Source organism: Oncorhynchus masou, chromosome 8 (assembly GCF_036934945.1).
Source record: "Oncorhynchus masou masou isolate Uvic2021 chromosome 8, UVic_Omas_1.1, whole genome shotgun sequence".
Taxonomy (NCBI): domain Eukaryota; kingdom Metazoa; phylum Chordata; class Actinopteri; order Salmoniformes; family Salmonidae; genus Oncorhynchus; species Oncorhynchus masou.
The window spans coordinates 24691043-24712294 of NC_088219.1; the positions used below are offsets into that span (position 1 = coordinate 24691043).

Consider the following 21252-nt stretch of genomic DNA (forward strand, 5'->3'; position numbering starts at 1 on the left):
TTTTTTATTTCTTTAACCTTTATTTAACTAGGGAAGTCAGTTAAGAACAAATTCATATTTACAATGATGGCCTAGGGACAGTGGGTTAACTGTCTTGTTCAGGGGCAGAATGAGAGATTTTTAGCTTGTCAGCTCGGGGATTCGAACTAGCAACCTTTCGGTTACTGGCCCAACGCTCTAACCGCCCATAGGCTACCTGCCGCCCATAGGCTACCTGCCGCCCATAGGCTACCTGCCGCCCATAGGCTACCTGCCGCCCATAGGCTACCTGCCGCCCATAGGCTACCTGCCGCCCCTATACATAATATACATAAGAAAACCAAGACAATAACCAATATACAGCAATAAACGCATAAAAACTTTGCAAGACATTCTACAGCCTTTATGGTCAGTATTATCAATAATATTGAGATCTTCTACACTGTCATTTTAGAACAATACAAAACATCTTACTCTGCATATCCAATAAATGTCTAAGAGGGGTGTCTCTCTTACCCGAATCCTCCCACGTTGGCGGCTGCCGTGCCCTCTCCAAACACCTTGCTGGCTGAGGAGCCCATGGGACTGCTGAAGGACGGGGCCGAGCCAAATGCTGCTGACCCCCCAAACGCTGGGGAGCCCCCGAAAGCAGGGGGGCTACCGAACACAGGGGCACTCCCAAATCCACCTGAAGGGGTACAGATAGAGGGGTGTGAGGAAGAGTAAGTTGGCTGACTTTGATTTGATAACAATACGTGAGCGGGACGGTTACATGAATAAAGCTGACACGTATATGAGCAATATTCTTGAATTCGTTGAGATGGGCGGGCAGGACAGAATGTCTCAGGGGACACTTACCACAGTCTAATACTAACCATACATAAGTAAATACTTCAAAAATAGAAGCAAACACAGACAATGTTTATATTCTTCCTCAACTTTGATGGATGTGTATGTCACACCTGCTGTTGCCCTGAAACAAACAGCCCCAACATGATTAATAAAGTTTTTATTGTATTATTGTCTGCTCTACAACACCTCCATTTCTGTTCAGGGACAACAGCTTTCTCACTCATGGATAAATGGACATGGATAACACACAGGCACACACACACACACACACACACACACACACACACACACACACACACACACGCACACACACACACACACACCATTGCGGCTATGAGGGCTTGGTGGGAATCAATTTCCAACCACACACTCTTTGGGATGAAAAGAGAGTCATAAACAGAGGGGATCACTGAAATGACAGCCTGGCAACAAGCACGGCCCAGTGAATAATTGATTGGGTTAATGTAATGGGATTACATTCCTTGGACCCTGGCCAGTGATAGTAGCTATAGAAGTGACAGCAGTACCAAAAAGACACAGGTTCCGTTTTAATAAAGCGTCTCAGAGTAAGAGTGCTAATCTATGATCAGGTAATGAATAAGAGGGATGACCTGATCCTTGATCAGCACTCCTATTCTTAGATGCTTTGTGAAAATGACCAGAAGAGTTTAGGGGTAGATGCTACCACTATATAGCTAGCTGAGTAAAATGCCAAGACAAAACCGCAGTGGTGCTAACTTTTGGGGAACGCTATGACCCTAATTGCAAAGATATGCTATATTATTTGCTAAATTGAGGAAATATAACTGCGTTGACTAAATTGATTGATGCTCTGATTTCTTTAGCCAAGTAGACGCCACGACTGTTCATTAGCTCGGAAAGATGCTACATTGTGGAATGTAGCCTAACCATGATCCACAAGTGCTGTACTGGCAGAGAGAGAGAGATAATGTGACTGTAGCTGTAACTCCGATGATAAAGGAGTACAGAGTGAGTCTCTCCTTGGGGAGCAAGCAGTGGCGGCAGCTGAGGTTGCAGGGAGTGGATCTGCTGCTGCCACAGGGCCAAAGAGAAAGTGATGCGTGTGTGGAGTGTTCATCCACAACCACCTGCCTTTCTCTCTGACCCTCACACATCACAGAGCCGCCCGCCGCATCAACACCCCGAGGCGGACAGGACAACATCAGAGACGGAGCCAAGAATGTAAATGGCTGTTACTATTACAGTCAAAGAGACTGGAGGGGATAGTGATGGGGAATGCGTTCACAAAGGGTAGAAGGTATTGTAAAGAGACCGCTACGCCACTCGGGAGGCCCAAGGCACTGCATCATAGTGCTAGAGTCTTAACTACAGACCCGGGTTCGATTCCGGACTGTGTCGCAGCCGGCCGCGACCCATGAGGCGGCGGACAATTGGCCCAACATCGTCCGGGTCAGGTTTGGCCAGCCGGGATGTCCTTGTCCCTTTGTGCTCTAGCGACTCCTGGTGGCTGACTGGGCGCATGCACGCTGACTTTGGTTAAGCGGGCAGTGTGTCAAGAAGAAGTGCGGCTAACAAAAGAAGGGTTATTTGTAACATTGTTGGATAACACTTTTGAACATATACAGTACATCACCATGGGCACAAAAGTCTGGAGTTGACAGAGCTGGGTGAATTTTCACTTGTTTTGGGGTGAGGGTGTAGCCTACCTGTTTGTTTGGTGGGGGTGGAGAAGGAGCCGAACCCCTGAGCGGCCACGCTCCCCCCTCCCGTGCTGAAGGTTCCACTGGCCGTTTGCTCCCCCCCTCCGAATGTTGACGCTGGGGAGCCAAAGCCAAAGGTTTTGGCCCCACTGTTCCCAAACAGGGTAGTTCCTCCTGTAGGACAAAGAGGTTAACAGTGGATTTATAGCAGTGTTAAACTGAAATAGGTGCCTGTACTCATTTTGAGTGCTGGGACTGTTCATATTTAGGTGCAATAGTTTTGAGCTAATATTCTATAAGGAGGTGCAGGAACTCAAGCAGCAGAACATTTGAAGGGCTGGTACTCAGTTCCAGTTAACTTATAGTTAAGTCAACAGCCTTAGTGTTTCCAATAGATAGAGGAAAACAAGAGTTTATACACAAAAGTAAACCAACCATGTGTTTCCCATAAGAGTTAAAATGAACCCAAAAGATTTCTAGACAGAGCGCCACTGAGCTAAGCATCCTGCGTAAGAAATGCTATGGGAAACAATTGACAGCTTCACAGAGCTCTCTTTCCTGCCCATGATTCCTCACTCAGACGCATCCATTTCAAAATCCTAATCATGCAGGGAAAATCAGCCGCCTAACTTCTTTCTCTCCAGCCATCTCCCTCCAAGCTCATTAGATGTTCATCTCTAGAACGATGTGGTGGAATATTGTTTGGGGGTGTCATGAGAACAACACACTTTCCGGTTGACCCGGGTCTCCCTCTGTCTTTTGATCTTCACAGTGCAGTGCGTCACACTTTTAAATGGCTGGGAAGTCGGCCTCTTCATCTGACCTGGGATCAGCTGCAACCTCACAGCCCACTGGTCACTTTCTGTTCCGACTGCACTGGCAGATGTGGCCCCCATGTCAACGCTGCCAATGTTTCAATACTCATGTAAATCTTTCCTCTCTTTTTGATAGAGAGACACTGGAGAGATGTTTAAAAGCCTAATTTCAGATCGTTAAATTCTAGTTTTCGAATTAAGGTTTCCTGCTCATGTTCATTTCACACATCTTTTCCAAGTCCCAGACATCATATATCAAATCTATATCAAATCAGCATAGAGTCCAGACTCTTTTCTAGGAGCCATTTTCATACTTTTTTTGCTCAATGCTTTCACCATAATGGTAATACTGAGCATGGAAAGTACTTGTGTGTAAATGACACGCAACACTGAAATCTCATTTGAGATGCAATTTAGCACTTCACGCTTCAACAATTTGCAACAAAGTAACTTGAAAGCAAACAACGTGAGAGAAAATAAAATAATCACCTTTCAAATCAAAATGGATTCTCCTGTGGCTGGGTGGTTACATAGACAAGTTACCCGACTACCAGATAAAGGGGGTCACTTTTCATCATAGAGACAAGGAGGGAGGAAATGGATATGTGGCTAAATGGTATTAGGTGTGTGTGGAAGACATTGGGACGGACACTTGATGTATTACGCAGCATGGCACAACGCCTACTGTCAGTTAAGAGCTACTCAAGGAAAATAGTCATTTGCAGTGCTCTTCCTAAAGGTGATTGTGTCCAAGAAACAATGGAATTGAGGAATTTGACTAAAAGCTAATGGTCTGCATGCAGCAAAGACATGGGTGAAAATGTGGGTTAGAATATGTTCAGGGAAAATGTAATAAAAAGCAATACGAGTGCCATTGCATGACTTAAGAATCAAAGCCGTGGGCAAACAAGCGATATACTATCACATAGTCCCTATGAAATGGGTCATACATATTCACATAGCCATAATCAGAATACTGCACCATTTCAATTCGGAACAAAAGAGGGCATAGGAGGACAGAATGGGGGTGGCACAAGTGGATATTTCTACTTATCAAACCTACATGTACAGTACCACAGTGAAATATAGCTTGGAAGAAAAGCAGACTAATGATTTCAGTAACATTGTTTAACACAAATGAATCACGTACCACCTCAAGGTCTCAAAGGTTGAGAAAATATTAACATATTTGCATTCATCTACAGAACAAACATGGATGATTCGATGCAGTTTATGTGCATTAGAGGAATAAGAAAACAAGAGATACAAGCCTATTTGCTATGGAAAACTATGCCAGTCTGTTGAGCAGTAACATATGACCGGGAGCTATAGAGGATGGTTGTGTTGTGTTGACTCATGTTGTGTCATAGATAGCACAGATACATACGCTGTCAGTGCCTCCAGCAGCAACAGGCTAAATCACTGCTCTGCTTATGAGATTAAGACTCGCAGCATAATGCTGAAGAAAATCAATTTACGTGAGGCGTGTTTAGACACAAAACATATGATTATATTTGCTACCTCCCCCCACATGAAAACATCGGTCTTGATAACATTAATGCAAAAGTATTGGAGCTATGAATTTATTGCAGTGGACTTTGTCATCCTTTTTCAAGAGGGATGTCAATCAAAGGGTTCCCCCCTGCTGATGATAACTGCACCCATCAGTCTTAAAATTGAACAGGAAGTTTAAATCTAAGATCAGTCATCCTTTCTGCTACAACCCTTCTCGCTCCCTGTTGGTTCTCCCACCTGTCTGGTTGGGCTGTCCGAAGCCCCCGGTGGCAGCGGCAGTGCCGAAAGGGTTCTTGTTGGCGGCGTCCTCACTGGGCTTGCCCCCCAGGCCACTGAAGAAGCCTCCCCCTGCCTGCTGGGAGGCTGCAGCCGGGGCAGAGCCAGATCCAAACAGACCCCCACCGCTGGATGGCTGCTGCTGGGTAGGATAGGGGTGCACAGCCACGGTCACAACAAGGTCACAATGATCAGTGTTGGTTATGCAGTAATAAGTACATATGAGCCTCCCAGATGAGTTCTCTCCATGATTCTTACCCAAATGCAATAATACATCTCATGTGTATGTGAGTGGTGCGGCGTGTGCACATTTGAAGAGGGGCATTTGGGAGTCTTTCCCTGAAGTGTTGCATATCAAAATGGTAGGATGGTCGTCTATTTCGTACACACTGTCAAATGTGAATGTTACCTGTCCAAAGACACTCCCAGTACTGGACTGTTGACCGAACACTGAGGTAGTGGAGGAGTTTCCGAAAGCTGGGAGGGAAGAGGACAGAAAATAATAAGTAGCACATAAAATACATTAAGCTGGCTCTGTACAATACAACCATGCAAACTATCACAATTTGTCCTTTAGACATACAGTCATTTAAGGTTAGCGATGATGACAGTGGTAGGAAGTCAGAACTGTGTGTGTGTGTGTGTGTGTGTGTGTGTGTGTGTGTGTGTGTACGCTGATAGTGCAGTCGTTTTATGGATGGTCTCGTTCCAGCAGCATTAGACTATGGCGACAGAACTATTTTCTTTGCAGGTTATAGATAACTGAGGGGGGGGAAGACAGGAGCAGAAAAAGACAAATCCCCACATTTATCTCTGACACAATGCCACCATGTACACTGGATATGTATGCAGTGTGATAAGCCCTCTGACAAACTCTAGATGGATGTGTACATGCTGTGTGTGGCAGAGCGTAAGCTGTGTGGGCGTGCCTGCGCTTTTGAGAAAGAAAGGCATACTGGCTGGTGGATAGGTGGATATCTTCCACCAGTCAACTCCACATTTCCCTTTTATTCCACTTCCATTTTGCCTGGGCCTCTGCTCGTTTTCCCTTTAAATTGGTGGCTTTTAGAAAGCGGGCTGTACGACTGTCCATTAAATCCCTCATGCCAAGTGTCAACTCCCCTATAATAAATCAGGCGGAACATGAAATGTTATTCTCTCTGGGGGACACGTCTACAATGAATGCTGGGACTGCCTTTAGTCTGGACCTGGGACTTGGCAATGACTCATTCATTCTTGACACCCACCTTATCATTTACTGTGGCTTGAATTAGTCCATGTGGTGACTTTGTCTGTGAACAAGTTTAGGACGTAGATGAAATGCTTCTGACTGTGTATGCTAATTGTCTATAAAATAAACAGTAGGGCTGACTCCATTTGTTATTTTTTATTTTACCTTTATTTAACTAGGCAAGTCAGTTAAGACCAAATTCTTATTTTCAATGACGGCCTAGGAACAGTGGGTTAACTGCCTGTTCAAGGGCAGAACGACAGATTTGTACCTTGTCAGCTCGGGGGTTTGAACTTGCAACCTTCCGGTTACTAGTCCAACGCTCTAACCACTAGGCTACCCTGTGACTGGTCGATTGTTTGGTTGATAGGCTGTTGGTCGATTTTAGTTGAGCAGTTGTAACAACAAAAATGTATTGCACATGTCTTGACTGACGCCTGTCTGAGTGGACTAATCCATTGTGGAGAACGCGGGGATGGCACACCAGTATCACCAGCAGTACATGTACTGTTAATTTCCATCATTTATCATCTACAATGTTTGTTTGGTTACAGTCATTTCTGTTAATGCATTCAATATAGGCGTTCAATATTACAATATTTTACAGTTCTCATTGTCGGAGTGGACACGTTGTTTGCAGAGTGCACAACCTAGGTTACACTTGTGAGAAACAAGTTTTGGTTTATTTCATTCCATTTACGAGTTGTCCATTTATTCATTGTGTTTCGTATGGAGGGCTCCTGTCAATGTTGAGTAAGGACACGTACCTGATTACACAGAAGTAGGCCATGGCTACCTGGCCTGGGGGCAAACATAGGCTTATAAATGTGCCCATTTAGGGATCTGATAGTATTTCTGAATTAACTCACCACCACTACTGAGCTTTGGAGCGTCTAAGGAATTTTTTCTTCACCGCAAACAGCAAGTAAACTCTTTCACATCCATTGAGAATGCCAATAGTTCCTCAATGTAGCCTATTTGAAAAATCTTTCCAGCTCTCTCCCATTCGAAAAAAGTGGGGGGAAAATGTCATGCTCCGAACCGGTGGAAACGTCTTAAAATGGGCATACCTGATTACTTATCCCTTAAGCAAATAGACTACAGCTGTGTCTGTCTGAAGCTCACTGGCCCGGGAAACTGAGGGTCCTTAATATTTTATACAATGACGCAAGTTTGTTAGTGCAAGCTTCAGGCTGGACCAAGTTGATAGTTGATACAATTTTTGAAGTTCCTTGCAGACAAGCCATGATTAGCCAATGTAATTTATTTTTTAAATCAGGATATTTTCTACCTGCAGGCTGCAATGTTTTTATTTGTTGGCTTCAGGTAGGCTATTTTTACATAGTTGGCAATGGCAATAGAAGTTACTTTTAGATTTGTATAATTTTCATTTAGAAATCATTTTTATTAATCGCATGACAACTATTTTGAGATACGAAGACTTTATTATGAAATAAATTGAACTGTTCCACAAGAATGTGCATATGAAAATCATAACTGGCACACAGATTGGTAGAAATGGTAAGATAAATTGGCACTCGAAATGGAAAAAAGGTTACCGACCCCTGGTTGTAGCCTATTACCGGCAACTTCTAGAGCGTAGTGGGCAGACTCCGCGAAGGCTAGCAGCAGAGGGAGGAGATCATTCGGGAACATATTTTTTTTATTTTGGTTAGGCTATCTTGATCTCTGGCTCCCTCAATACATTTGTGTGTTAACTATTTAATCACAGTGGGCTTAAAGCATCAGACAAGCTCAGTAGCCTACATATTTAGTTGATTTTATCAAATCACATATGGTGTGTCTATATATGGTGTGTCTATATTCCCCCCCCCCCTCTCTCCCCAGGGACAGCCCTAAGGAACAGTCAACATTAATTTTTATTAACGAATACATTCACGAATGTTCCTGTGCAGTTTGCGGACGACGGACGTGCAACAAAATCAAATGTAACAGCAGCCCTTTTGCTAGTTCACATAGCTATGCTGACAATATACTGCCTGAAATAACTAGCCAGCCGTGAAGGGGACAGAAATAATACATGGGAATGCATAACACATATCCAGACTCAATAGGAATTCTAGGGCCATTTATAGTGTAACACCTGTTGCTATCCTGGCGTTGCTAGCTAGTTGGCTATTGTAGCTATAAGACAGGCTGCTGTCACCTCAGACCTGCACAAAGACATTTAGAAACAAACATGACCCTGGATACCCCTAACTGCCCTCTCTACCAAACTGCTAATAGAGTTAAGAGAAATCACCCCTAGGCTTACAGAGCAAAGCCAAAGTCTCTCCGATTTCTTCCATGTCTATGATGTAAAATGGAGCTTTCTTATTAGACAAGTTCAGGCAGTTCCTCCTCTGTTTCAAGACAGATTTAATGTAGTCTGGTCTTTGGTTATACCATCTTAATCCAGCTCTGTTAAGAGCGACATCGACCAGGCGTGCTCTGACGCAGGGTAAGTAGGCCTAATTCATGTTTAACCTGCTGTGGGGCTCTGTGGATAAATGACGGGCCAAGGGCTGCTCTCCTCACATATTGCCTATCTAATACAGTAAAGACCGACAAAGGCACCGACAGTGGTACAGACCATGCGCACCAGTGAGCTCAATTAACCCCCATCACAACCTTCTCCGTTACAGATAACTAGTTCAGATTTCCTGTTCACCTCATCACTTTGACAGCGTAACTAACCCTGCTTCCACATTCAATTCTTTGTGTAATTAAAATGAAAAAGTAACCCAACGTTGCATTGAAGTGTAAGCCTATCTCCACTATTAGTACATGCATATGGCCAGACAGACAAATTGTCACTATGATATAACAGAAAGCCTATCTGGGTGGGAACACAGAGCCCTAGGACAGTCAGAACCGAGACATTGCTTCAGTAACTGCTGAGTTGTTGTGACTCACACCGACAGGTCAACGGTCTTCCCGCGGCCCAGCACCTCTTAGCACGGGTGGGAGTTCAGAGAATCCCTGGGAATAGGGCAACTCCCGGCTCAACATCACTTCAACACCCAAATATTTTTTTTTACGTAGTGCCATAATAATTGCTTAATTAAAGTGGAACTGACAGTGTTTTAACTACTTTGCACTTATGAAACAGAATCGTGACAATACCAGTAGCGCGAACATTTTAAACAGTAACTCTCGGTTCTTTAAAAACCTGCAGTATGTACATTTTGTCTATATTTTGGAATATAAATCAATGTGATTCTGGATATAAACAATGTTTGTTTCCAAAATTAGGGCTGCTTTCTAAAGAAGTTAAATTTGCATTGTTTTTGTTTTCCTTGTCACGATACTAACGACTATCGAAATACTGGTATCATCCCGGCAATAAGTAGAGTGTTTACCTTATACTTGGGTTTACAGGGTCAAGGTAGAGCTTACCCCTAGAAGTAAAGATCAGGGATCAGCTAACCACCATCCTCAACCCTAACCAGATCGGTACCAGGTGAAACAAAACTGACCACCCTATACCAGTGGTCAATGCCAACTTCCTCCAGCATAGTGGTTTAGAGAGGCCTAGGAACCATGGAGGAGTATGGTCTGCCAGCCAATACCAGCAGATCCTAACAGGCCCTGATGGATGGATGGGATTGGACTGGATAAGACCATCAGAGAGTAGTGGCCTTCTCTCTAAGCTCCATTATCCTAATGGCGTGATAAATACCCATCCTAATGATGCTGCTCAGTCCCACAGAGGGAAAACAACTACATTAATTTAAGCACTTTGGCAGCAGCTCTGACTGGATGAGTAACTGAGGTAACTGCCTTTATCAGGATGCCCCATTGCTTCGTTCCCTAGATACTGCGCCTTCGGAAAGTATTCAGACACCTTGACTTTTTCCATATTATGTAACATTACAGCCTTATTCTAAAATGGCAATAAAAATTCCTCAAATCAATCAAAAATACAGCATAATGACAAAGCGAATACAGGTTATTAGAAATGTTTGCATATTTATTAAAAATAAAAAACAGAAATACCTTATTTACGTAAGTATTCAGCCTTTGCTATGACACTCGAAATTGAGCTCAGGTGCATCCTGTTTCCATTGATCATCCTTGAGATGTTTCTACAACTTGGAGTCCACCTGTGGTAAATCTATTGATTGAACATGATCTGGAAAGGCACACACACCTGTCTATATAAGGTCCCACAGTTGACAGTGCATGCCAATGAGGTTGAATAAATTGTCCGTAGAGCTCAGGGACAGGATTGTGTCGATACACAGATCTGGGGAAGGGTACCAAAAACATTACTGCAGGATTGAAGGTTCCCAATAACACAGTGGCCTCCATCATTTTTAAATGGAAGACGATTGGAACCACCAAGACTCTTCCTAGAGCTGGCCGCCCAGCCAAACTGAGCAATCGGGGGAGAAGGGCCTTGGTCAGGGAGGTGACCAAGAACCTGATGGTCACTCTGACAGAGCTCAAAACTCCTCTGTGTCCTTCCAGAAGGACAACCATCTCTGCAGCACTCCACCAATCAGGCCTTTATGGTAGTGGCCAGACGGAAGCCACTCCTCAGTAAAAGGCACATGACAGCCCGCTTAGAGTTTGCCAAAAAGGGACTTATATCACACAGCCAAGACCATGCATGAGTGGCTTCGGAACAAGACTCTGAATGTCCTTGAGCGGCCCAGCCAGACCCCGGACTTGAACCCAATCTAACATCTCTGGAGAGACCTGAAAATAGCTGTGCAGCGACGCTCCCCATGCAACATGACAGCGCTTGAGATGATCTGCAGAGAAGAATGGGGGAAACTGCCCAAACAGGTGTGCCATGCTTGTAGCATCATACCCAAGAAGACTCGATGCTGTAATCTCTGTCAAAGGTGCTTCAACAAAGTAGAGTAAAGGGTCTGAATACTTACGTAAATGCGATTACATTTTAATTGAATAACCAAGCAAAAATTTAGAAAACCTTGTTTTCACTTTGTCCTTATGGGGTATTGTGTGTAGATTGATAAGGAAAAATCCATATTTAATACATTTTAGAATAAGGCTGTAACTTCAAATGTGGAAAAAGTCAAGTGCTCTGAAAACTTTGCGAAGGTACTGTATGCTGCAATTATATAGGTCAACATACCATGGCTGAAATAATACCAGCCTAGTAGTCCTAAATATGGATTTTGGAGATCAATCAAAACCAACTAGAATCTGGTAATCCAATCCATAAGCATTGAAGGTATCATCTGATTCCTAGAGATTGTACATCCAGTCAATAAGAAAGACAGGTTGGCAGCTTGAGTGGCCGTCTGTGTAAATCCTAGAGGCTTAAAACAACTTAATGGTGTCATGGTGATGTCCAAGGGACACTCTTCCAATAAGACCACTGTCCTGAGCTGTCTGCCACATATAAAATATATAACATTACATTGACGATTTATTTCCAGTTTTGTGATATGGAATGCAGAGGCCTAACAGCTACTTCGTATTAGTGCATTTTCACAAACATGTGATATCACAGATACACTCACCTGCAGGCTGTCCAAAGCTGAAGCCAGTAGAAGATGTGGTGGTTGTGTTGCTTCCAAACATAGAGCCTTGTCCAAACCCAGCACTCTGCTGCCCGAAGGCCGGGGTTGCGCTCGGCTGCCCAAACAGGCCCGTGCCCGTACTGCTGGCCGTACTGGCGCTGGGGGAGCCAAAGGAAAAACTGCTGGCATTGCTGGCACTGGGGGCTCCAAACAGACCACCTCCACTAGCAGCGGTACTAGCAGCTGCAGCAGTGGTGGCCGCTGCAGGCTGTCCAAATCCAGGGCTGGCCCCGAACGCAGACTGGCCAAAACCGAAGCCACCGGCTGCGTTAGGAACAGGTTCGCCGAACCCGCCAACTGTCTGCCCAAATACAGGTTTTCCAAAGCCAGCCCCTGCACCTGCAGGTGGAGCACCAAAGCCGGTGGAACTAAAGCCGCCGGCAGTCACTGGAGCAGGCTGTCCGAAAACTGTGCCTGTGGCCGGGGCTGCGGTGTTGGAGTCAGTAGGGGTGGTGGTGGTGGCAGCAGGGGCTGCGGTGTTGATGACCGTCGTGAGGCTGGTGACAGCTATAGTGGTGCTATCTGTGGTGATGGCAGGTGGCTGGGTGAAGATGGAGCCAGGTTTGTCAGAGCTGGGGGCCGGGTAGGCTGGTGGTGGGGCCTCCGGGGTAGGGGTGATAGTGGGTGGTGATGCCTCGGGGGCAGGGTCTGGGGTAGTGCTGGGAGCTGGTGGGGTGGTAGAGGCAGGGGGGACAGGGGTGGTGGAGGCAATGGGGGGAGCTGGGGAGGGGGGTGAGGCAGGGGAAGTTGTGGCCTTTTCAGGGATGGTAGGGGTGGGGGTGACTGAGGACACTGGGGAGGTAGTAACCTCAGGCTCAGCAACAGGGGGGCTGACAGAGGGGATGGGCTGTGAGGGAACAGGCTCTGGGGGTGGAGTAGGGTCTGATAAGGGGGCGGGGGCTTTGGGGGGCTCTTCCTCCAAGGCGGGGGAAGGGGAAGAGAGGGGTGCAGCTAGGAGGCTGCTGAAGGAGGTGGCTGCTGACGTGGTGAACGCAGGCTTGGTGATCGACAGGGCTGCCAGTTCGGGAGGCTTGAATGCAGTCTTGGATAAGTCTGTCACGGTAGAATCCGCCTCACCAAATGCAGCCTCAGCTGGCTTTCCTTGCTGGAGGGTCGACCCGAAGCTAAACTGGGCCGTGCCCGTGCCTAAACCTAGCCCCATTCCATTGTCCGGCTGGCCAAAGCTAAACGAGGCCGCGGAGGGCTTCTCTTCGTCCCCCTGGCCCACCCGTAGACCCGAGAAACTCCCCAGTGTCTCTCCTCCTACCACCTTGGGTGCCTGGGGCTCCACTCTGAAGGTGGGGGTGGGCCTCACAGGCTCCCCTGACATGCTGGGAGGAGGGGAGCTGGTGCTCCCCAGGGTTGGGGAAGTTGATTTTGGGATGAAGGAGAAAGGTTCCTCTCCGGCAGAAGAGCTGAACATCATCTTGCCGGTGGTGCCAGCGCTGCCAAAGAAGAATTTACTAGCGTCCTTCACTGGGAGGAAGAAACATGGACAGCAGATTTACAAACTATGCCAGACATTGAAACACTTTGAACAAATAGATTTAATACATGACTACAGCAAAACTTCAATTAAACGCCGAGTCTCAAATAGCCGCCTATCCTTTTTAATAGTCGGGCAACCGCACACATTTAAGTAAATATTCGCTGTTTAAAATAAATGGCGGGTCTAAATTAATTGCTTACGAGGTTTAATGTTTTATTTGATAATTGATTTAAATTATGTAAGTGAATGCTGGAATTAAACAATTAACTATGCAAATGAGAGCCAAAGCTGTGTGCATTAAAGAAATAGACATTTGGCTCAAAAAGAAATGGGCATACCTAGTCAGTTGTACAACTGAATGCATTCAACTTAAATGTGTCTTCCGCCTGTCTCTAATGCGCCTGTCTTTAGTAATTTAAGAAAATAAACACCCGGGATATTAATTGAAGTTACTGTAATTCATTGCTATGGCATTCAATGAACTATAGCACTGACTTCACTGTCTAATAACACCAATGAGTGGCATATAAGGCTGTATATTTGAGAGAGGTACCTGGTGGAGCTCCTTGGGACACAGAGGAGAAACTGAAGGCCCCGGCAGACCTGTCCGAAAGCATCATAAAGTATGAGAAGACACAGTCAGACAGAGCTAAAAAAAACATTCCAGTTTTCTGATCAAGAAGGTCTGACATGAAGTTCCCCTCTCTGACCCCTGACCCCCAGTGACTCACGCTGTGGTAAAGGAGGAGAAGGCTTTGCTGTTCTCCTCCCCTAGTGACGGGGCTGAGCTGGAGGAGGCCAGGGAAATTAGGGCGTCAGGTTTAGGGGGTCCGCCTGGGAGAGAGGGACAGGAGATGACATTAAAATAAGCATGACAAAAGAGTTCTAACACACCTTATACAAAGAGCTAATAAAATATGTAATATAATGAATGTAATCAAATGGATGTAATGTATGAATGGTTCAACCAGAAATTGTGTAGATTTGTAGTATATAAAAACCCCTGAAAAAAATATTACCTGGGAAAAGGTGGAAGGCATTTTCCAACGTGTCTTGATATGATGAGCATCTAAAACATCTTATCTTTATGTACTTACCAAACACAAAACCCTGGGGGGAAGCTGAGCGGATACTCTCAGCAGACACCTTCAGTATGCCTTGAGTAGAATTCTGAGGAGAAAAACAACAGACGGAAAGTTTATACATCTCTCATTCCCATGGCTTCAAGAATAACTACACACAAAGTAAGAGGGTGTTTTAGAGAACCTAACAATCAATGTTCATCTTAAGTCAAAGCTAAATGTAATTTAGTTCATCCCACTACTCAGACTTTGGAGTCTGTTTCTTGCAAAACAGTGTTTTAGTGTTCGTATACGCAGTGTTTTCTGGGAGTGTTTCTGTGTGTAGGTTTATGAGTCATGCATCCCATGAACTTGAACCTGGTTCGGACTGAGGTGTGATGTGCGAGAGAGTTCCCCTGTATGAATCCGTTCCCCACCAGTCGCCACTTGTATCACTCCTCCGCCAGCACATGGGAGAAACCTGGGACATTTCACAGCCCTGTCATAATGACCTTCCACTCTATCCTATAACGTCGCAGGCCAGCGGTCAACCAAGTACACTGGAACTCCAGGAACTACACGGAGTTGCTGAGTTCTTAGAGATGGGGTGTACAAGAGATATTCAGTCTCTGATAGCGGAAAGCACACAGATGAAACGCCTTGACAGTTGAGAGGATGTTAGATGTACTCTTCATACTCACTCGTTTGGCCTGGTTGGTGTTGGCTACAGTCGCCAATACCTGCTGAACAACCTGACCAACCGGGGCTGGGACTGACGAGCTGAAAGAGAGAGAGCGAGAGAGAGAGAGGGGAAAGAAAATAATTGAGCAACGACCTGGATTTACACAGCACATCAAATTTTAAAATGTTGACTAATTTCTCTTCTCTACACTCTCTCATCAGGATTTGCTTTCTGAAAGTAAGTGAATGCAAGTCAGTCATGAGGAGAAATGCACATATCTACAAATGAGGTATGATAACAATTCATGCCACGTTGATTAATTGGGGTGTGTGCACATTAGAACTTTGTATCAGTCTATAATTCACTACCCCATCTGAAAATACGTGACATAATCCAAGGCTATTGTCGTCCCAGATAAAAGCCAGGGCCATGCACAATATCTACAGTAGTGAATAGAACACAGAAAACAAAAGCCACGGTGAACTGCACTGCCTCACTAATTATTCTCCAGCATCAACCCTATAACTACTGCCACAGACAGACCATAGCCAACTGAACCATACTGACGTGGATAGACACATTACAGGCCCAGTGTTGTGACTGAGAGACTGACTGGCTGGGGAGTGCATCTCTAAAATAAGCCCCCTATCTGACGGTTTGACTGGGGTGGACTCGTTATTGTGAGCAGGGCTAATTTGGAAAATGGCCCCAGGGGGAGTCCTGCCTAAAATGTATTCAACCTCAACACAACAGTGGAACGAGGCCTGGCCCAGCAGAAAGTGAGAGAGTTTCTGCATTAATTACATAATCTCAGAGCGATAGAGTTGGCGAGAAAGAGAGAGAGGAAAGGGGTGGAAATCAGGGCTGAGCGATTAGTGGTTTTTGAGGTCTGTTTGGTTCGATTATTCAAAAATAAATCACCGTTAGAGATTTCAATTATTTTTCTTGAACATTAAATGCATTATGAAATAATGACAAATTATAGAGCTTTTTAATGGAAACTCCAAAGCCAAAGCCAAAAATATTGAATATTCAATTGCCAAAACATTGAAAATGTTCCACATCGAGAAAAAGGAAATTACTATTAAATAACAAAATATTTCAGTCGTGTATATTACTAGTTTAATTTTATGACTTTAAATTCCTTAAATTCATCATCTCATCTCTGCTTAGGCAGTAGCAGCCAGCCAACCAACCATCTAATGTTATCTGTTCTCCCCATACTGTAGTCTTTAATCAACCTATTTAGCTAGCCTGCCTAAATATGTTGCAGAGTTGTCTGATTAAATCATTTAACTAGTAAATAAGACATACTTTCACAAACTCTCTATCCCTTTCTCTCGTTGTGTTGTGTACATTCCTCTCTCATGCGGTGGCTTATGCGGTCTGTGTGTATCTAACTTAAAGTAGCAGGCGTAAAAGTGTATCCATCTGTATCATAGACGGAAAAGAACAGGCACAATGGATTATGGTCATTGTAGACAATTACCATGTTTCTGCACTGAACTAGGTTGAATATTTGCTTACTGAAAACTACAACTTCCTTCAGCCCAGTGTCCCATATAGTTCTAGACTTCAACTCTCTTGTGAATGATTTGATTTCCCTCTGGAGAAACGGTGTGAATGAACCGACATCGGGCAATTACTTGTTTAATAACAACCCACAAAATAATGACAATTTGGTTAAACGATCAGCACTAGCGTAGATGGAAGAGAAAGATTTTGGGAGAAAGCAGAGAGCAAATGAAAGACAGTGAGCAACTGGGAGAGAGAGATGGGAGAACCAAAGATGAGGGAGGGAGGGGACAGAGGGAGCTGTTTGATTGAGAGAATGGGAGAGGCTGAAAAAAAGAGTGATAAAAAAGGGAGATTGGAGCAGTGAGTGCTGTGAGGGATGAAAGAGGGGGAGAGACAGTTGGGAGAGGAGAGAAATGAGAGGAGAGATGCACTCAGATTGTTAGCCTATGCTGGCAGTGAATCAGATGCGATGGAGGCAGTGACCCGCTATCTAGCTGGGGTCTATTTATCTCGGCTGAGGGCCACATACACAAACCAGGGCTGATGGCTCGTGTGATGGACTCACCTCGACTGTGCCATGACTCTACATCAGAGATACTGTATATCAGCCTGACTTGGGGCATAGCTCATCTCCCGCTCTAGTGGAGATATGCCAGGGAGTGTGTTATAAGAGTGTGTGTGTGTTTTACATAAAGTTGGTGGGTTGTGAAATGGAATGTGCATGCTTTATTACTATGACATTATTGACAGGGCACCAAATAGTTACAATTATAACTAAGGTTAAGTTACAATTCTGAAGGCAATTATGTTCTTAAAATGACAAGGCAATGTGAGACGGTAGATATTTTACCAAAATAACCAGCAATGAATGAATAATGGATATTGTGATGGCAAAATGATGTACTAATGTGATAAGCTACAGAATCAGACAGGGAATGGGGATTAGAGGGCCGCAAATCAAACAAACAGTTATTCTTTATATTTCAGAAGGCAGGCAGGGAGTCTAGGAGAAATATAGATAGTAATGATAAAAGTAACAGATACAGGTTACACACACATTCAAAGCAGGGAAAAGATAGGTGAGATCGAGCTGGTTACTCATTCAAGGGTTTTTCTTTATTTTACTATTTTCTACATTGTAGAATAATAGACGATATCAAAAGTATGAAATAAAACAAACAAAAAACTTCAACAAATCAAAATATATTTAATATTCTTCAAAGTAGACACCCTTTACATTGACAGCTTTGCACACTCATAGCATTCACTCAACCAGCTTCACCTGGAATGCTTTTCCAACAGTCTTGAAGGAGTTCCCACATATGCTGAGCACTTGTTGGCTGTTTTCCCTTCACGCTGCAGTCCAACTCATCCCAAACCATCTCAATTGGGTTGAGGTCGGGAGATTGTGGAGGCCAGGTCATCTGATGCTGCACTTCCTCCCTCTCCTTGGTCAAATAGCCCTTAGAGCCTGGAGGTGTGTTGAAAAACAAATGATCGTCCCACTAAGCACAAACCAGATGGGATGATGTATCACTGCAGAATACTGTGGTAGCCATGCTGGTTAAGTGTGCCTTGAATTCTAAATAAATCATGACATTATCACCAGCAAAGCACCCCCACACCTCCTTGCTTTACGGTGGGAACCACACATGCAGAGATCATCCGTTGACCTACTCTGCGTCTCACAAAGACAGAGCAGTTGGAACCAAAAATCTCAAATCAGACCAAAGGACAGATTTCCACCGATATAATGTCCATTGCTCGTGTTTCTTGGCCCAAGCAAGTCTCTTCTTATTATTATTTGTGTCCTTAAGTAGTGGTTTCTTTGCAGCAATTCGATTATGAAGGCCTGATTCACGCAGTCTCCTCTGAATAGTTGATGTTGAGATGTGTCTGTTACTTGAACTCTGAAGCATTTGTATGGGCTGCAATTTCTGAGGCTGGTAACTCTAATGAACTAATGCTCTGCAGCAGAGGTAACTCTGGGTCTTCCTTTCCTGTGGCGGTTCTCATGAGAGCCAGTTATCATAGCGCAATGGTTTTTGCGACTGCACTTGAACAAACTTTCAAAGTTCTTGAAATGTTCTGGATTGACTGACCTTCATATCTTAAAGTAATGATGGACTGTCATTTCTCTTTCCTTATTTGAGCAGTTCTTGGCATAAAACGGACTTGGTCTTTTACCAAATAGTGCCATCTTCTGTATACCACCCCTACCTTGTCACAACACAATTGACTGGCTCAAATGTATTAAGGAAAGAAATTCCACAAATTAACTTTTAACAAGGCAACTGTTAATTGAAATGCATTCCAGGTGACTACCTCATGAAGCTGATTGAGAGAATGCCAAAAGTGTGCAAAGCTGTCATCAAGGCAAAGGGTGGCCACTGAAGAATCTTTTTTGGTTACTACATGATTCCACGTGTTATTTCATAGTTGGTCTTCACTATTATTCTACAACAAAAATAAAGAAAAACCCTTGAATGGAGTAGGTGTATCCGAACTTGACTGGTACTATATATCCGTCTGGAACCAATGTCTACAGAGGACATTGGCAGGCAGTCCAAAACAAAGCACTTCAATAGGCCAGAGAATTCTTGCAATGTCCCCGCGTGGGTTGTCCTTGGACTGTTTTGTAGTTCATAATAGTAACCATATGGCTGGTCGCCGTCCGAACACAACAGTCCTTATTCTGAGAGCCCATATGAGTTTGAGTCAATAATAATCTATTATGTTAGCCTGAAACAGGCGCGTAATCTGTAAATCCTTATTGTGAATTAAGTCTATAAAGTTGTTCCTTATGATTAGACCCACGCTGTATGTCTCCTTTGTTTTGTTTTAGGATTATTAGAATAAAATCGCTTGCCTCTATCCTTAGTTTAGCCTAGTTGAATATATCCCTCCTCCCAGATTAGGAGCCAAGGCAGTTGTGCATGATTCATACTCTAGTCCCTATTTCTTTGAGAATTCTATTGTTGGATTCTATTGCATTGCGTAACCTATGGACTTGGACAAATCATATTATTCTGATATTGTAACTTGGTGGACATGGTGTTGACCCCTTTACGTCAGGTCATAGACCCGATGAACAAGGTATTTATTGGGACTTCAAAAACCTACTCCCCAACTGACTTGAATTTTACACGGTATTTCTTTCAACATTTTTGACTAGAGTACCAGTCAAAAGTCTGGACACACCTACTCTTTCAAGGGTTTTTCTTTATTTTTACTATTTAGTACATTGTAAAAATAATAGTGAAGACATAAAAAATATGAAATAACATATGGAATCATGTAGTAAAAAAATAAAAATAAGGTGTTAAACAACTCAAAATATATTTGAGATTCTTCAAAGTAGCCACCCTTTTCCTTGATGACAGCTTTGCACACTTATGGCATTCTCTCAACCAGCTTCATGACGAATGCTATTCCACCTATCTTTTCCCTGCTTTGAATGTGTGTGTAACCTGTATCTGTTACTTTTATCATTACTATCTATATTTCCCCTATAATCCATGCCTGCCTTGTTTCATTCTGAAATAAAGAATAACTGTTTGTTTGATCTTAGGCCCTCTAATCCCCATTCCCTGTCTGACTCTGATTCTGTAGCTTATCACATTAGTACATCATTTTGCCATCACATCATCCTGTACATTCATTGCTTTACCCTGGATATTTTGAAATACATTATTTATTTTGTAAAATATCTACTGTCTCCAAGAATGCATTGCCTTGTCATTTTAAGAACTAAATTGCCTTCAGAATTCCATGTTAACTGAAGTTGCATTGTAACTATTTAGAGAGACGCAGAGACAGAGAAGAGCAGGTGGCAGAGCTGGGAATGATCACTCAGCTCATCAGCCGCTTTCCTCATGGCCGTCTCAGTGCTGCATCAGTATGAGCACCACGTCACCCTGGGGAGCCCGCATGGATCAATAGACACACAAGCAAAGGACTGTGTGTGTGTGTGTGTGTGTGTGTGTGTGTGTGTGTGTGTGTGTGTGTGTGGAGGAAATAGCCTAAGCACTAAACAAGACAGACACACTGAACAGGCTTGACAGATATGCAATCTAAACGCTAATAGATCCTGGATCATCCGCCATAGACGTATAGCCAGTGAGGTTACAGACAGGAGGATGTGTAGTGAAAAGTGACAGCTGATCTTCGGACAAAGTTTAATCACATGGTGATGAGTTTGAACTATGGGGTGCCAATGCTGTCATCTTGAAGCCCACACTCACTCAAGCATGCCCAAGTCAGGCCAAGAAAAGCCAGTGAAATCCCATTGCCAACAGGGTCCCTTCCAGAGATAAGCTCTCTCATCAGGCAGTGCGAAATATACTGGTAACTAGAGGTCGACCGATTCTGATTTTTCAACACCGATACCCATTATTGGAGGACCAAAAAAAGCCGATAGCTATTAAATCGGCCGATTGTTTTTATTTATTTGTAATAATGACAATTACAACAATACTGAATGAACATTTATTTTAACTTAATATAATACATCAATAAAATCAATTTAGCCTCAAATAAATAATGAAACATGTTCAATTTGGTTTAAATAATGCATATACAAAGTGTTGGAGAA

The 21252-nt window shown here is 43.8% G+C and overlaps 1 protein-coding gene across 6 annotated transcripts in view; it reads right to left on the reverse strand.

The window, feature by feature from the left end:
* The window catches only part of LOC135544440 (nuclear pore complex protein Nup214-like), a 70022-nt gene that overhangs the window by 17969 nt on the left and 30801 nt on the right, over positions 1 to 21252 (reverse strand). For 5 of the 6 annotated variants that reach the window (XR_010456336.1, XM_064972044.1, XM_064972045.1 and 2 more), the window contains exons 25-33: positions 15160 to 15238; positions 14495 to 14567; positions 14129 to 14231; positions 13951 to 14000; positions 11849 to 13384; positions 5529 to 5596; positions 5081 to 5261; positions 2520 to 2687; positions 496 to 667 (exon numbers count right to left, since the gene is read on the reverse strand). Coding sequence is in view for 5 of the 6 variants with exons in the window: in XM_064972044.1 (XP_064828116.1) it covers positions 496 to 667; positions 2520 to 2687; positions 5081 to 5261; positions 5529 to 5596; positions 11849 to 13384; positions 13951 to 14000; positions 14129 to 14231; positions 14495 to 14567; positions 15160 to 15238 (2430 nt within the window). In the remaining variant the exon portion in view is untranslated. The remainder of the gene's footprint in view (positions 1 to 495; positions 668 to 2519; positions 2688 to 5080; positions 5262 to 5528; positions 5597 to 11848; positions 13385 to 13950; positions 14001 to 14128; positions 14232 to 14494; positions 14568 to 15159; positions 15239 to 21252) is intronic. The other variant, XM_064972042.1, reaches the window with a different exon arrangement.